The sequence below is a fragment of the Panthera pardus genome, unplaced genomic scaffold, assembly GCF_024362965.1.
Source record: "Panthera pardus isolate Hobbes unplaced genomic scaffold, ASM2436296v1 HiC_scaffold_10, whole genome shotgun sequence".
In the NCBI taxonomy this organism is placed as follows: Eukaryota; Metazoa; Chordata; class Mammalia; order Carnivora; family Felidae; genus Panthera; species Panthera pardus.
This window is the reverse complement of record NW_026526655.1, coordinates 99,381,012-99,393,485: the sequence shown is the minus strand read 5'-3', so window position 1 is coordinate 99,393,485 and position 12,474 is coordinate 99,381,012. Positions and strand designations below refer to the sequence as shown.

General features: G+C 36.4%; 1 protein-coding gene and 1 long non-coding RNA gene across 3 annotated transcripts in view; one reads left to right on the top strand and one right to left on the bottom strand.

The window, feature by feature from the left end:
* LOC109278747 (uncharacterized) overlaps positions 1 to 757 on the top strand; it is a 63,280-nt gene extending 62,523 nt beyond the window's left edge. The window contains exon 2 of the long non-coding RNA XR_002085817.2: positions 356 to 757. This is a non-coding gene — a long non-coding RNA (uncharacterized LOC109278747). The remainder of the gene's footprint in view (positions 1 to 355) is intronic.
* DPP10 (dipeptidyl peptidase like 10) overlaps positions 1 to 12,474 on the bottom strand; it is a 634,998-nt gene that overhangs the window by 55,381 nt on the left and 567,143 nt on the right. For both annotated transcript variants that reach the window (XM_019469320.2, XM_019469321.2), the window contains exons 14-17: positions 6,499 to 6,590; positions 6,065 to 6,112; positions 2,874 to 2,995; positions 1,514 to 1,561 (exon numbers count right to left, since the gene is read on the bottom strand). In XM_019469320.2, the coding sequence (XP_019324865.1) occupies positions 1,514 to 1,561; positions 2,874 to 2,995; positions 6,065 to 6,112; positions 6,499 to 6,590 (310 nt within the window). The remainder of the gene's footprint in view (positions 1 to 1,513; positions 1,562 to 2,873; positions 2,996 to 6,064; positions 6,113 to 6,498; positions 6,591 to 12,474) is intronic.

The following is a 12,474-nucleotide window of genomic DNA, read 5'->3' as shown; positions in this document are numbered from 1 at the left end:
GGAAATCTCCATATGTTGGTATTTGAAGAGCATAAACGGTCTTCCTCTGTTCTCTAAAAATAATATTGTCTTTCAACATTAGTCTAATGCCTGCATCTCCATTATGTCAAGGCATCTAAGTAAGACTCCTTCTTAAATACAAGATGTGAAAGACAAAAGCAAAATAAGTTGCCATCTTATGGTTGTGATTATGAAGTAGGAAAACTGAGGGGAATCCATTTTAGAAAGGCTGGGTCTCTGCTGTTTTTTCTGCTAGGCCACATTTTTGTATTTTGCCTCTGAACACGCCAAAGAAGCCATGTTCCCACTTTAAGGGGAAGCAAAAAAGCTAATCATTCTCTGGGTTTTGTCCTAGGTCCTTACCACGTGATAACTAACATCTAAGAACTGGATCCCAAACATGTTCCAGGACATTAGCTTCAAATAGACCTCTGCCGACACTGGCATCAATACCTCCTACCTTTGATGATTCATGAAAGAACAACTATTATTCACCTGTCACTCACCTTTGATTGGACCCTACCCTGGATTTCTAAAGGAACATGGACCCTAGATCCTTTTCCAGTATGAACCCCTAACACCAAGCAATAGTGACTCATAAGTCTCCTACATCAATTACAAACCCTATTCTGGAGTCAGACGTCTCAGATGATTCCTGGCTCTGCTACCTATTAGTATGAATTAGGCAAGTTATTTAACCTCCTTGTGACTAAGTTTCCTCATCCTTAGAAGAGGATAATAAAAAAATTATCTCAGAGGGTGTTCTGAGAAATAAGTTGATAAATATAGGATTTATTAGATCATAGTGGCCTAATGTAAATCATTAGACCAGAAGAGTATTTATCAAATAAAATTAAAGAAGGGAAGGTTACATGGAAGAAAGGAAGGCAGGAAGTATCTGGCTATTCATTTTGAAAATTACTTCAATCAAGCACGCATTTACATAAGTACTTTACTAATTTCTTAAACACGTTGACCATATAGGACAAGCAAGGTCCAGCCAACCTCTGTCCTATTTGATAAAGTAAATTCTCACTTAATAGATGATGCAGAGTTAAATACATAAAAGAATAAATGAATGTATAAAACTAGAAAGCCCTGGATATCTGGAAATGGATATAAAAAGTAACATTTTTCATATTTTTCCCAAAAGTACACAAAAAGGAGGAATAATCTATATGAAGCCCAGGAAAAACATGAACCAGAGCACTAAGGGGCTAGTAGGCTGAAATGTACCTAAATGGGCCTCTTCAGTCAGGCCTCACCAATTTGGATACAGTAGACACCCTATTTCAGGCATGCAAGATTCAATTCCAGCTGTAACATGGCTCAAACCACTTGCTTTACTGTTTCTCTTACATAAACAAGGTCAAGTTGATGGTACTTACTCATCTTTCCCCATACTGGAAACACCTTTGAAAAAGGTTCTATAAGAATATGACACTCAGAATATATAATACCTCGTACCAGTGCCCACCATGACTCTTCCACATTGTCCGGTTTGTGTACTTACTCGCTGGGTTTTCCGTGCTATGGAGACTGACCATTGGGATGCCTGGGCCTGGATTTTACAAACATACATATTAAAAATATGTATAAATTAAAAATTTGTATAAATATTTTAAAGATATGAGTAACAATTCATGACAGTGTTATTTTTTCCAAATGGAAGTATTTCATATTAAAAACATAATGAAACAGAAACCAGATAACTACATTTAATCACTACCTATGGCTATTTTATTAAAGAAAAGAATATATGGGGAAAGAAACCATTTGCACAGATTATTTTTAAGCTTTTCCCTTCTCCAAAATGCCCTTGTACTTCTACATTTCTACGGTTCCCAATCTTAAGCTCCTTACTCTTTCACTACTCTTTTATAGAACAGTTAGTGATACTCAGAATGCTGATTCATGACCCCTCATTTGTTCATCCAAAATTAAATTGTTTCCACTCAGCCAAGAAAGAAAGAATGCACACTCTGGAATGGAAATATCTCATCCATAAGATGAATAAAAATTTGGTTCTAATTATATACTAATTGAAAAAAATACCTTAACTGGAATCACCAAATATTTCAGATATACTAGTTAATTCAGTGTAACTGTAAGATGTTATCTTGAAGCTTTATTCCTCTGCAGAACTGTAACTAGAGGTCTAATGGTTTTCCCTGATGTCATCAAACAAGTACTTTTTTGATTACTTTGTTTTCAGATACCAAGAGGAAAAAAAAAAAAAACTAAAAAGAGCATGTGTTGATTTATTCCTCAGGGTGTCTTAAAAACAGGACAGCTTCAGGTACCAGCTAAAGCAAGAACACTCAGTCCATCACATTATAAGGGACAGATGTCTCCCATCTGATCTTTGAGAATTACAGTATCTTTTTAAGGGGCAATGATTCCTATCAGTATAACATAGATATACCATACTCCTATATAAGATTATAGAATATTTTTACCTGATAGATCTAATTAGGGTGAATGTAATCTCTCTGAACTTCAGGATGCTAGACCCAGGCAGTTAAATTTCTGTAGAACCTAAACCTCTTAACAGCCAAGCCAATATTTCAATAAGAGGACTGTTTTGTTTTTTTTTTCCCCTAAAGACTAGGTAAATTAGTTTATTGCTGTAGCAGGACTTTGCTGATGTAAATATGCTTGTTCACTTTTTTAAACAAGTCACGTTCAAACAGCCCTTAGTGGTCACGAGTAAATGTTGACTCCCAATTATGTTTTCTACATGAAGATGCAATTTTTATCTCAGTAAATTCATAATTTATTACAAACAAATTTAGAGTATCAAATCATATAGCTAGAGAGCAATAGTTACTTGTGATGGTAATAGATACTGATCAAATAAAATAATTTATTACCTTTACAGAATAATAGGAAATGTTGATTCATAGGACTAAAACTGGCACCAAAATATGTACATTGTTCTTTCATGAAATTACATGAAATGCATTGACGATTCAGTAATCCTTCAGTAGAAGCACTGGGGAAAGAAAAAGAAAATTAGAAATGGTACCATTCCAGGTACATGAATATGTGGCATATATTTAAACATTAACATAAACTCAGGAGCTACAGCACTGCTTATATTGAGGCTCCTTGTCAATTAGGACTTACCATATAAACACAAAGTCAATTTCCATTACTAATGTTAAGAGACACAGTTCTCTTCTCTGTGATAAAATTAAAATCATGTATGCTTATATGTATATTAAAGTATATATGCATGCTTCTAAAATAAAGGAACTGATTTCCACAGGACTCAATAGAACTTATTCTTATCTGCCTTTTCTCCATAGATATTTCTTTGTAAAGTTTTAAAAGGAAGTGCCCACAGAGACTAGAATAAAGTCACCATCAATAAATATTAGTTGAAAGAACTAATGAAAGTTTTCACAAGTCACACAAAGAATCAATCTCATGATTTCCTGAATTCAGAATTCTAAACATTAGAATTTGGTTATCTGTCAAATTTTACCACTAAATAGATACATGGGAAATACTGGCACTTAACACTTGCCCTGAAATTTTTGGTAAAGGAAAATTATGTTTTGTGCGATAATATAATCTTCATGATCATGCATACTTTGAGACATCAGGGAGGTAGGTAAAGAGACAAGTCATCATCTCTTTATTTTACAAACAATGATGCTTAAGGTCAGAGGGATGGAGATATTTACCCAAGGTTAAATTTCCTGTGTAGAATATTTTATAAAGAGAGATGTATCATAGATTATTCTGACAGTTGGAAATGCTGGTGAAGCTTCATCTTATACTTGGAGAAAATACTGAAACATGATTCTGGATATACATTTGTAAATGAATGATAGTCATTTTGATGTGCAGTATGCTGTAGACACGGGGATGGGTACAGGAATATTGGCGTGGGCACCAGAAGCAATTGAGAATAGATGTTAAGTATCGTTCATGAACTCAAAATTTCACATTTGAAACATTCTGAGCTCATTAGAATCCAGATTTTCCTTTACTGGCCTAACCGATCAATACACACACGAAGCACTTAATACATTAGGCCATTTCACCCTTATGATAACTTGCAAAGGTAATCATACCTTATTTTTTCTCTTTGAAATTGCTCTATGTGTGTATATACATTCAAATACACCTACACCATAGCACTTTCCATTTTAATCATTTTTAAGTATAAAATTCAGTGTCTTTAATTATAGTCACAATGTTGTGCAGCACTCTCCACAGAGAAGAATGCGTGCCTAGTGAAATGACATAACTAGGATTTAAACCCTTTCCCTCTCTCCTTCATATAACTTTTCAGATTCAAGTTCCTCAGAGATTTATGTTAGTATTTATCATTACTTAGATCATAGTCTAAATTATGATAATCTATTGAAATAAAGAAATGCACATTTTGAGACAACGTTCATTCTAACACTGACTATGGCAGCATCTGTGATTCTTCACAGGTCTATCTCATCCCATAAATTTGGTCAACCAATGATTATTTTTATGACCTGGGTAAGACAGTGATTGAGTTTTCTGAGTTAAACAGTAACATTATCTTACAGTCAAGCCAACTGGCATTTGCTGAGCAACTTAAGGGGAAATTTATTGGTACTATATTTCCTTTATAACATGGCCTGCTCCACTAGTACAGTTCATAGACAGACTGCTGCCTCAGTCACTAGAGAACAAAGACAAGCACACAAATCTAAGAAGTCATTTTGATTCAGATCACATTTTAGGCTAATCATATTGGGGAGAGAGATTGAGATAGTTCCATTGGCTGAAATGGGCCTAGTCTAATCTTTTGACACTGTGATTTTTCTTTAAGAGTTTCATAAAATGAGAGAAATAACACTTAGATATACTAGTTCCACAACCTTAAATTGTTCACAACTGCCAGTATCAACCGGAGTATACGCTTCAAGATAAGCTTCAGGTCACCAAAAAGCACAAAGTGACCACTACGTTCATCAAGATCTCTAAACCAACCACTAGCATCAGTCTCTTTAAATAAACAGCTTTCCTTCCCTTGGAAGTCATTAGAATTGAGACTATGGGTTTCAGACTCAAGAGAAACACAAAACAAAAACCCCATAAAACAAAGAATCCAAAAATCACCTATTGAGAGAGGTGATAAAAATAGACGCTTCAGATGAAAGCAATTTATGCATAAATAAGAGTGTGCAGTGTATTAGAGGGAGTTTAGGGTGCTTTAAACATGCATTTTTACTCTCAAAGGAAAGTCTAGGCTACTGGGTAAGGATCAGTGGTGACACTTCTTCAAACATGATGAATTTCCACTGAGAATATGCCATGGCAGTTTTGACACTTTAAAAATGAATCTGCGAAATGGAAATTTGAAAGTGTATATAAAGTCTAGAATTAATAAGTTGCTTGCCAGACAAAAATAAAAGTCATTCTTATGAGATCCTGGTGAAAGCTTTCTGAGTGAGGAGATGTTTTAATACTAAATAGGTATGACCTTAAGCATATTTTATGAATATAACTTTCCATCTGGGAAAATTGGGCAGATGAGAACATTCCCCATCTAATGCTTTATTTTACTAAGCAGTGAGTGTTACTGGCTCAAATAATAATCTTACCAGGTTTTGCACATCGTGGGGGCAGGGGAGAAAAACTTCCCTTCCCCTTGATCTACTCTTCTAAGTGTTCACAATGGTTTTACTTTGGGAATAAGTTACCGGTGTACAATATAAATGCACTGAAAATTCAAAATGAGGCTTAGCGGAAGAAAAGTCCACTCAGGAAAATACGTAAACTCCCGTGAGATGGGTAGTTGAGAAATGCAAGCCTTAAAAAAAAAAAAAAAGACACTTTGAGACTGTAAAAGCAGGTGAGGAAAAAAATTACAAAAGGAGCAGCTGGATGGTCTTCACTTCAGGTCCCAACGTTCAGGCTTGCAAAGGTCCAGACGTGAGAGACTGGACCAAGAGCGTGAGGTTCCGTCATGTCAAAAATGAAACTGCAGAGTTTTCCATCCTATCCTTAAGGTGTGTAGATGGCCACTGAGAAATCAACCTGCACAGCCAAGTCTTTGCACCTTGCTTACCTGTACAGCTGCCTCCCTCTGGGCGAAGACTCGGTGCTCAGAAAGTAACTGCCCAGGAAAGAGAAAACACACACATCAGGCACAGATCAATTTTTGCCACGCTGAGTTTTCACTTGAATCTTCGAGCTCCGGCCTGTTCTCTCATTCAACCACTGAACTTTGATCCGTTTGGGAAACACATCTTTTTGTTCTTAAAATATCATATCACACTTCTCTGTGATCTCTCTCAGTCTAAGTGTGTACGTATCTGTGTAAATGTGTGTGTGCAAGTGTCTCTCTGGGTGAAGGGTAGGGAGAGTCTTTAAAGAGAATGTTGCTGTTTCCATGGCCAAGGTGTCTGGACTAGGACCACGGTAAGCAAAACATCAATCTGGCCGAAAGATTGCGTTTGACAACTGTGACTACCAATCTGACTAGAGAACCAAAATGCTCACATTTTTTGAGTAGTTTCATCGTATGCCAAGATCTTTATCACTTCCCAGTTTCCTGATGTCAGATGCCGCACAGTAATTTGCTCACTTTTACTCTGCAAAGAAATAGAAAATATTGATTTTCTTTTTTTTATTTAAACAGCATCTCTCTGGTCAACACAAAAATACCAACTACCTGTATCGCTTTTAATTCTCCAATTTGCAGCTAACACTCAGTTTCTTGTTTTCATTCTCGAGAATGCACACACATTCATGTAAACATTGATCCGGGTAGAAGAGTGCCTTTTCTCCATTACTGTGGGAAAAGCATTAGAAGACACCTCTAGGTGATGATCGCCTGTGCAACACTTTGACACAGGATGTCATCTTGGCATTTAGTAAAGACACAGGACTTCGGTAACGCTCATCTAAATGGCCAACAACTACAGTTTGGACAGCTTTAGGTGAAACATTTCACAACATATTTTATTGTAAATAAACGCTATTGTATACTTTTAACCTTTACACCATTGCATCATGTTGTGGTTTGCTATTTTCACACAAGAATTTATTTCTGAGATTAATTTATGTTGATGTTTGCAGCCATAGTTGGTTTCCACCACTATGTCGTATTTTATGTGAATATAGCATAATTTATGTTTTATTGACATTTGAGCATTTCCAAATTTTAGTTCTTAAAAACAAGTCGCCTATGAACAGTTTTATCAAGGTCTCGTCATGCACATGGCAGGATTTTCTTGAGACAAGCGCCAAGAAGTGGGATTGGTCATTAGTAAACATGTCTTCTACTTAACTAGATAGTGACAAAGTATTTTCCAAAGTCGCCCCTACTTACAGTCTACTAGCAATGTGAGTTCCCATTGCTTCTCATCCTTGCCGCTTCCTTACTGGCAGTTAATTTCATTAGATTATTTAATTTTTGGTCAATCTAATGAGTATGAAATGGTACCACATTTGTTTTCTTTTTATTGAGAAAATGTTCAAGCCTACAGAAATGTTGAGTGAATACTACATAAACACCCATGAGATCATTACCTGGATTCACCATCTTATATCAACACGTTGAATATTTGCCCTCCCTCTTTCGTTGTTTGCTGAATCATTTAAAAGTAAGTTGCAAACATCAGGATATTTTTGCCTAAATACTTCAATATACATCTCTCAAGATTAAGACGATTTCCACATGTAAGCAAATAACACATATGAATATTTATGTTAATATCATCTAAACATACAGTCTATACCCTAATTTCCACAACAGCCCCAAGTAACCATATATATGTGTGTGTGTGTGTGTGTGTGTGTGTATATATATTACGTTTAGACATATAAATATGTACATTTATATATTTAGATAAAATAGATGTCTTAATAAATATTTACATATATTGGGTTATCATCTCTTTAATCTCTCTTAAAGAAAAACATTTATCTTTTTTGATTTCTATAATATTAACCATTTTTTAGACTCTTGGTCCAATGGTCTTATAGAATGTCCAGCATTTTGGATTTGTCTGATTGTTTTCTTATGCTTTAATTTAGGCTAAATATTTTAGGCAAGAATATTACACAGGTGATATTGGATACCTCTTCTGCTTCATATTAGGAAGAATACCATTACACATCTTCCCACTCATGACAATGCTGTTTACATGGTAACTGTGACATATGCATTGAAAAATACATTTTGCCTTTTAATTAAAAGTGGGATGAGACTTGCACATTATGTGAGCATCTTCTCCATTAACTTTCACGTCATAGGTTTAGCATCCATTCATGACCTTTCCCTGAATAAACTATCATTTCAAAGTGATTTTCTAATTCTAATATCACTTTTGTATTTATCAGGTAGCATTCTTCTGTGAAGAAAACTATTTCCCCTTGCCTGTGTTCACTCTCATCCTTGCTCTCCCTCCTCTTCATATGACGACATACTTAACCATATTTAATGTAATATATTACATTCCATGATTGTTCTTATTCTTTATGATGTTAAAATTGTCACAATTTGGTTATTGGGCACTCCTTCAAACCAACACCTCTATTCTTTAGAAATGATTACATTTGTCTTTGAGCACTTTGTTTTCTGCACAATCACATGTTCTGAGATCCTTTTACTTCCCCTACCTCCTAACTGTAATCAGTCATTTCTCCAATGAGTTTTTCTACTGGATTACAGTATTTAGATATAAAGATCTGGGGTTATGTGTGCTAATTGCTACTCTAATGTTATTAGTTGTGGGCCTTTTCAGAAGAGATAGATGGCTAGCTAGAGAGATATCCCTATGTTCTCTCTCTGTGTGCATGTGTGTATATGTGTTCTTAGTATCATCTTTAAGTAAAATCCATATCCGTTTGATTTACATTCAGGTGCATTTGCTTCTCTTAGTATTTCAACAAAGCTTTGGTGTCCTCATGTTTTCTATTTAATATTCGTTTTATTTTTTTTTAATTTTTTTAATGTTTATTTATTTCTGAGACAGAGAGAGACAGAAAATGAGTGGGGGAGGGGCAGAGAGAGAGAGGGAGACACAGAATCAGAAGCAGGCTCCAGGCTCTGAGCTGTCAGCACAGAGCCTGATGTGGGGCTCGAACTCGCAGACCACGAGATCATGACCTGAGCCGAAGTCGGAGGCTTAACCAACTGAGCCACCAACCAGGTGCCCCTCTTTTTATTTTCTTAAGGTTTATTTTATTTTTGAGAGAGAAAGCAAGAGTGTGAGCAGAGGAAGGGCAGAGAGAGAAGGAGAGAGAGGATCCAAAGCAGACTCTGCATTGAGAGAAGAGACCCTGCTGTGGGATTCAAACTCACAAACCATGAGATCATGACCTAAGCTGAAGTCAGATGCTTAACTGACTGGGTCATCCAGGTGCCCCAATATTATTTTAAAAATACGTAGATAGTTCAAACATATAGTGTATGTGTGTGTATGTGTGTGTATGTGTGTGTGTGTGTGTGTGTATATATATATATATATATATATATATATCTTCAAACTAAGATTACAAGAGAGAGACAGAGACAGACAGACAGACAGAGGGAGCATCCCTGCAAAAAGTCTTGGTTTCATGCCATTCTCATCACATACAAAAAAGTTATTAGGTCTTTATCCTTTTCTGGGGGGAAATGTTTTATAAGTGAAACATTAATATTTCATAACTATAAATGTAAACCCAGATACACATACACATATAAGCTAGAGATAAATCAGAGAACACAGGGCATGTTTTCTTGTTACAGATCTTCTTCCATCCTTTTTATTCCTACATAGTTCTCCAAAGTGTGGATATACTATAATGAGCCTCCTAAGACGCACATCTCAAATGATGCCACAGTGGTTAACTCTGTACATATGCTTGTGATTTAATGTGTAGGGAAATATTGTCAGGGTATGCTCCTCTATAAGGGAAGTATCGTCTTGCACATCTACCAGCAATGTATAAGGTACTTATTTTCTCATGGGCATGTTGCAGAGTATGTTGTTCAGTGTTTGAATTTTTGCCAATCCGATAGGGAAGAAATGGTGGTGTAGTAGACACTAGGACATGCCAATGGGAACCCTCTCTGGAAGGAAGGACCTTGGCAGCACCTAGAAGTGCTGTTGGAAGAAAGTGCTCAGCTGTCAGTCTTCTTCTCTGAGGGTTGCCGGGACTGAAGACAATGTCTCATCCAAGATTAGACCTCTGTTCAAGGGCAGTCCACATCCAATGGGACTGATCAGTACTGAAGGATACAAGCCCAACCCTATTGCTCTCACTTGGGACTTCTCTGAGAGCCACCCCAGTCTAGAACTCTTTGTGGAATCAGCGGAGGCCTTCATTCAGATGGCCCTGGAGCCCACATTTTTCTGGCCAATTTTGCTTCCTTGTGTAACTTTCCAAAGTTATTGATGTCCTGTGTGAAAATGGTCCTGCAGGCTAATCTTCTCTTCACTTGGCTTCCTGTGAAACCCAACTTGTCACAGGTATACTGGTGTAATTTCATTTTGCATTTCTCTTAGGAAAAAAGTTAAGCTTCATATATATGCATATATGTATAATATAACATATATAATGTGTCATTTGCACAATTATAAATGAGAGTCAATCATTATCTGAATCTCTGCTAATGTTTGTTTTTATTATCAGATTTCTTTTGTGTTTTGGTCTTCATTTTTCAACAGTTCTCTTTGTCTTTATATTCATTATGTGAGCTATAAGCTGCAGGTATGTTCTGGATTGTTGTTTTATCTTGACATTGGTTATGGTACTATTTTTCCAATATATGTATCTTTTATATAATTTGTTGTCAAGTTAGCTAACATACAGTGTATACAGCATAGTCTCTCTTGGCTTCAGGAGTAGATTCCTGTGATTCATAACTCATATACAACACCTGGTGCTCATCCCAGCAAGTGCCCTCCTCAATGCCCATCACCCATTTTCCCTCCCCGCCTGTCCCCTCGACCCTCAACCCCCATCAACCCTCAGTCTGTTCTCTGTATTTAAGAGTCTCTTGTGGTTTGCCTCCCTCCCTCTCTGTAACTATTTTTTCCCCTTCTCTTCCCCCTTCCCCCATGGTCTTCTGTTAAGTTTCTCAAATTCCACATGAGTGAAAACATATGATATCTTTCTCTGACTGATTTATTTAACTTAACATAATACCCTCCAGTTCCATCCACGTTGTTGCAAATGGCAGGATTTCATTCTTTTTCATCACCGAGTAGTATTCTATTGTATATATAAACCACATCTTCTTTATCCATTCATCAGTTGATGGACATTTGGGCTCTTTCCATAATTTAGCTATTGTTGAAAGTGTTGCTATAAACATTGGGATACATGTGCCCCTATGAATCAGCACTCCTGTTTCCTTTGGATAAATTCCTAGTAGTGCTATTGCTGGGTCACAGGGTAATAATTTTTTTAATTTTTTGAGGAACCTCCACACTGTTTTCCAGAGTGGCTGCACCAGTTTGCATTCCTACCAACAGTGCAGGAGTGTTCCCCTTTCTTCACATCCTCGCCAACATCTATTGTTTCCTGAGTAGTTAATTTCAGCCACTCTGACTGCTGTGTTGTGGTATTTCAGTGTGGTTTTGATACTTATTTCTCTGATGATGAGCAATGTTGAGCATCTTTTCATGTGTCTGTTAGCCATCTGGATGTCTTTGGAAAAGTGTCTCTTCATGTCTTCTGCCCATTTCTTCACTGGGTTATTTGTTTTTTTTGGGTGTTGAGTTTGGTAAGTTCTTTATAGATTTTGGATACAAATCCTTAACTGATATGTAATTTGCAAATATTTTCTCCTATTCTGTTGCTTGCCTTTTAGTTTTGTTGATTGTTTCCTTTGCTGTGCAGAAGTTTTGTATCTTGATGAGGTCCCAATAGTTCATTTTTGCTTTTATTTCCCTTGCCTTTGGAGACATGTCAAGTAAGAAATTGCTGTGGCCGAGGTCAAAGAAGCTGTTGCCTGTTTTCTCCTCTAGGATTTTGATGGTTTCCTGGCTCATATTTAGGTCTTTGAATTCAGCCAAGTAGCAGGATATAGAATCAACGTGCAGAAATTTGTTGCATTTCTGTACACTAATAATGCAGCGACAGAAGATCCTCTTTACAATTGTACCAAGAACCGTAAAATACCTAGGAATAAACCTAACCAAAGAGGTAAAAGATCTGTACGCTGAAAACTGTAGAAAGCTTATGAAGGAAATTAAAGAAGATACAAAGAAATGGAAAAAACATTCCATCCTCATGTGTTGGAAGAACAAATATTGTTAAAATGTCATATTACCCAAAGCAATCTACACATACAATGCAATCCCTATCAATATAGCACCAGCATTCTTCTCAGAGCTAGAATTTGTAATGGAACCACAAAAGACCCAGAATAACCAAAGTAGTGTTGAAAAAGAAAACCAAAGCTGGAGGCATCCCAATCCCAGATTTTAGCCTATACTACAAAGCTGCAGTCATCAAGCCGGTATAGTATTGGGACAA